At 27.3% G+C, this 5,403-nt stretch overlaps 2 protein-coding genes across 2 annotated transcripts; both read right to left on the bottom strand.

Annotated features, from left to right (window-relative positions):
• Positions 1-108: 108 nt before the first annotated feature.
• LOC127063508 (uncharacterized) lies at positions 109-2,340 on the bottom strand. Its single transcript, XM_050993399.1, has 4 exons — positions 2,201-2,340; positions 1,922-2,090; positions 1,385-1,507; positions 109-1,310 (listed from the first exon to the last, which is right to left on the bottom strand). The coding sequence occupies exons 2-4, from the start codon at positions 2,080-2,082 to the stop codon at positions 1,133-1,135; spliced, it is 462 nt and encodes a 153-aa protein (XP_050849356.1). The 5' UTR covers positions 2,083-2,090; positions 2,201-2,340; the 3' UTR covers positions 109-1,132.
• Positions 2,341-2,589: 249 nt separating this feature from the next.
• Positions 2,590-5,201, bottom strand: LOC127063509 (stress-associated endoplasmic reticulum protein 2). The gene is made up of 3 exons (XM_050993400.1): positions 4,930-5,201; positions 4,349-4,421; positions 2,590-4,275 (listed from the first exon to the last, which is right to left on the bottom strand). Exons 1-3 carry the CDS (start codon positions 5,011-5,013, stop codon positions 4,238-4,240), a joined length of 195 nt encoding a protein of 64 aa, XP_050849357.1. The 5' UTR covers positions 5,014-5,201; the 3' UTR covers positions 2,590-4,237.
• Between the last annotated feature and the right edge of the window lie 202 nt (positions 5,202-5,403).

Genomic DNA, 5,403 nt, shown 5'->3' with positions numbered 1-5,403 from the left:
TTGTTTATAAATCACATAATTATATCCCTTGCATAGGTAGAATATAAAATTATTTATCATTTAAGGATACAAGAAATAAAAATAATTTCTATTAAAACTAGACTCGTATTTGTTCGTGTAATATTTGCATTCATTTTTTTCTCAACTTATATGTACAAATTTTTGACAGGAGGACACAAATTAGTAATGAGTATTGGTGAACGATATACAGCTCTTTAGCATCAATACCAGAACTGTACAACGAATATGAATCAATACATGAAATACAATCTTTGGTATCACAAATTCTAAATACAAGCATTTATATGGAATTCCTTTAACTTAATTTAAGTAATTACAAATTTCTTATTGTTAAGTTAATGAAATATTTATTACAGATTGCTATTGATAACATGAATTATTTGGTAAGTGATGTGAATAATTTTATATATATTTTAATTGATTGCATTAGAAAATGCCATAAAAAAAAACAATAACTGCATTTGTATTGAAAAAATTGCAGCTATCAGAATGCTTATACACATTTTTTAACACTATCTGTGCAATCCATTTAGTAAAATGCAAAAACATTCATGAAAATGAAGTTATATTCAAATAATATCATTTGCTTGTATATTTTTTCAATTTTTTATATATATAATTTCAGTGAGAAATAATCTCTAAAAACAATTAATGAATATCTCATTTGCATTGTATATCTTATGCAAACAAAAAATCAGTACAATTTACAAAACAACTGTTAAATACTGAAATATCTGTTCAAAAAATTAATCATTATTCTTTTCTATTCTACAATTACTTCTCACCTAGTTCAGTATATTTCAGCAATCTCCTGTAGTTGGATATAAGATATACGTTTCAATGAATACTATATTGATAATTATTTTAATAAAAAAAAAATATAGTAAATAAATAGTTGTTAGGCACAAAGTCTAACAATACTCAACATAGTTTTCAATAATATATCCATTTTACTACAAATAGAGACAACCATATAAAATTTAGAAAACCACAAATATTATTCAGCTTGATGATATCTAGTTACCCAATGGTATATGGATTATATCATTCTTTTCTTTAATAATAAATTTAGTGCGAAATAAATGAAATTAAATAAAACAATAATAGCCATCTACTTTTTAGCTATCTGATTATCAATATAGTCCATATAGCTAGAACCAACTTTGATAATTAGCAATCCTGAACCAATACCGACTAAAGTGCACAGAGTTGGATTTGGTGGTACAATGGATCGTAGAACAGCCCACATCAAAACTGAACCAAAACTCAGCAACAATGCTCCAGTACCACTATTAAGTATAACATAATAATTAGTGCACGTATAGATTGCATCAATAAACATACAAAATTTAACCCTTCTTACCTATATAACAATCTCGTACTGATTTGAGCTTTTTCCATGTGCTCCCTGGTATAAAAATACGAGCCAGTTCCTGCCAGCGCACTAAAGAGTAAGTAGTTCGTGATATCTTTCTTTGGAAATATTCTGTAAATATATATATAAAAGATAGTTAAAGAAATGAATGTATTTTGTAAGATATTATACAAAATAGTATTTTCAAATGGCAATGAACTATTCTGTCTAAAGAATACAAATATCAAGTGTTTGAATTTTATTTAAAAAATCAAATATAATAGATGATGAGTTAATTCAGCTACGCTTATCGGTCATACTTAAAAGAAGTTACAAAAATGGTGATTCCTTTGTATAGAATATTTGTCTACACTTTTGATTAAGAAAAATCTAATATTTTTCATTGAAAATATTTAATCCTTTGAATGAAATATTAGAACAGCATATTTTAGGCGGATTACGTAATAATTCAATAATGACTACCGAACTATCCAAGTTCAATATTCTGAATCAATAAGGTCAAATTCGATTTTTTTAATTTCTTACCTGATGACAAGACTTGGATTCATCACGTTGACGGATAAAGCTGTATATGAAGCAACACCGAAAGCCGGCATGTAGTATTTAACAAGACTACATTTCGTAACTGGTCTCAAACCGAGTTTTTGGAAAACAGAACCGGCACTAGCATTTCCTGCACCAGCCATTTTCTTTTCTATATAAATAAGATATAGTTTCAATCGAGAGAAATATATCTAATTTATTATACCAATTCGTGTTAAAATCTACGTCCTTGTTACAAGAATTCAACTCAATAAAATCTACCTAGAGAACGAACGTGAATACTGACGAATAATAAGAACGCACAATCTTTACGTCACACTCGTCGCTTTCGTCGTACTTCGCGAACTACGAATGTCGATCGGATCTGTCGGTATACCTTCTCTTATTTTTTTTTTTTTACTTATTGTACTAGCAATAATAGGAAAAGCATCTCGATAGATAATGCAGATTATACCGTAAATAATATCGATTTCTGTACAAGATTCAAGCAACTTCAATACTATTGAAATACGTTACGTTTTATCATCTGGTATCGCGTAAATGAATTACCGACGGTTTATAAGAAAATGTAATTCTAGCAGCAATTTTTATAAAAACATAGATATTAAATCGGTCGTGTTTAATAACTAAACTATCGCAATTAAAATTACCGATGTTGGATGGTCTTGTTATCGATTTGTCAGGATTCAAACATCTGCAATTAGCGTTGAGGCTAAAATGGACCAGAATTCTCTTGAAATAGAAGTTATCTCAGAACTTAAATTTTGTTTTAATTTTTAAATAATAGAATGTAGATTACGCATAAAAGAACTATAACCTACATAAGCTTCTACATCGATACGATAACCGTATGATTGGGATAATTGTTCCTTACTATTCTTGTAGTTTATATTTTGTCCATACGTGTCGCTAACGTCACACGTGCTTCAAGGAAAAGATGGTTGGTGAATAACCTTAAAAAGTATAAGGGTCGATACACACATTCAATCCCTTCACAGTCCGATCAAATATTATTTTATATTGTTTTATATCATACGTATTCACAATTTCAATAACGATTTAAATCATACTCATGAGTATCTGAATTAATATAATATAAAACAGTAGAATAATATTAGATCGAACCGAGATCTAACCCTGAACGAATCGATAATGCATATCGAGCTTAAAAGTAATGAAACAATTGAGAATTAACTAACTACTGCGATTAGCATCAAATCAGAAATAATATGCAAGTATTAACATGTATGTGTACGTATACGTACAAACGTAATTACTTACGCTGTTCTTCACTAGTTTCATTTTTATTTTTTACGAGCATATTTCATCTTTATTACTTTTATCTATGATTACTAGTACTTTATATGATTATTACTATATATCGTAACTATACATATGCTTTTTATTTATAACAAAATATCTTTGTGTTTATCTTAAGAATACTTTTACATTTTGAAACATCTACGTAAATCCTTTTACAATAATAAAAAAATTAAACATCTTTAAAGATAATGCATTATGTTCCAAATTGCATAAATATAATACGAACAAATATAAAATCAACAAACAAAATGTGATTCTAAATGTATCCTGTAAATGTATATTTACTCTATTATATTCTTCATTAAAAAAGAAAAAGAGAACTGTCAGTAGCAAATATTTAATATAGATAAATTACTTTTAACATTACGTATGTGTGGTATACACTTATACATGTATATAAATATAATGACCCAATATACTTTCAAGGCCACTAAATACATGGTTAAAGAAAAGCTACCAACTGCTCAGTGGAATGCTTTATAGATTCATACGACGAATTGTTTATTTATATACAATTATTTACTATAAATGCATCAATGGAAGAGTGCACATTATCTAAATATTTTGAAAAAATTTCTGAAAGAGATCATTATAAATATCAGAAATAGTATGAAATGCTTCTTAATGAAAGATGGAGTAAAATATATACCTTGACAAATATATCATGTAATATTCTATAAAATGTACAGTCTTCGCTTCCATCAATGCATGGCATGATTAAGTTAAACGCTTGTAAATGCTAAGTTTTTATAAATAATCTTTGAGCCATTAGCAAAGGGAAAATAGAATTCTCTAGATGATATTGAAAACTTGTACGTATGAAGACATTATCACCTTCACTGTACTACTTAGACCCGTGTCAAAATTGTTAGTTTCTTGAAAAATGATGACAGCATTTGTGTATTGATATTTTGTAGATAGTTCATTATATCAACAATAACGATATCATTTTCCCTTTTTCGCATTTATAATCCTTTAAGCCATTCTGATACTTTGAATTATTTGAAATACGGCTGTAACAAATTAATTTAAATATAAACATTCGTACGGATTTATAATCCATAATAGGTTCATGTAAATATTTACCTGACCCACAAACAACAAATATAAAAAGTGCTAATAACCATGGCCCAACTGGTGATCCTTCGTCTTGTGGTTTCTAATGCATATAATAGATATATATATATTTTTTTGTTACTTATATAATATAAATAAATAAATTTTAAATAAAAAGAAATTATCAAAAGTTATAAAACTAAATAAAACTATAATATTTCATATTAATGTGTCGTTTAATTTAGTTTTATTTCTGTCAAATTTCTCTAATAAAAGTTTCAGCACTACTACATATGCTATTGTTACATATGGTAATGCCTACAATATATTATTAATATATTCATTTTTTAAATTGATATGTATAAAAGTGAATAAGTTTAAGTATAATATTTATATAAAATACAATTGTTAATGTAGTCGACAGAAAAAACCGGTAAACATAGACACAATATATCCATCACAGATGGTATCATTTATAACCTCAATATATTCACTAGGTAATAAATTTTTCAAAATATATGTTAAATTTTTGAATACCTTATACTACTATCGATTATTTCATTTAATGAATAAAAAAAGAATAAAAATTAAAAAACAAAAAAGACACTTACCGATGATTTTGGTACATTTCCACGAAGATTAATATTCTTCGTGGCTTTTTCGTTGGCGATGCGCATTCTCTGTTTTGGTGCCATTTTATAATTCCTTCGTTTATGGAAGAAGTTGTATTAAATAACTAATTGAAAATTGTTTCCAACAATTTAGTTGAATAACTCGTAACCGTGCGAAACGTCTTTTGAATTCTGTAGACGTGTATGTTGTGTGTCGTAGGTTGCTTTAATTTACACTAGTCGCGTCGACGTGTGCGCCCTGACACGTGAATGGATGAAATTCTACGCAAATCAACGTTGTGCCACACAGACACTACTGAAGTCAAATCAGTGACGTGGCTACTTTAAATAAATTTTTTTAAAAACTGATAAATTTAGAAAATTTATCGTGTTAATATTAATTCGTATAAAATAATAAAACATTATTTATTTATTCTAATGAAATTTTCATGTCCAAATTAAAATGATAATTTT

The sequence above is a fragment of the Vespula vulgaris genome, chromosome 4, assembly GCF_905475345.1.
Source record: "Vespula vulgaris chromosome 4, iyVesVulg1.1, whole genome shotgun sequence".
Classification (NCBI taxonomy): Eukaryota; Metazoa; Arthropoda; class Insecta; order Hymenoptera; family Vespidae; genus Vespula; species Vespula vulgaris.
Note: the sequence above shows the minus strand (reverse complement) of the source record. Positions and strands in the feature narration are given on the sequence as shown.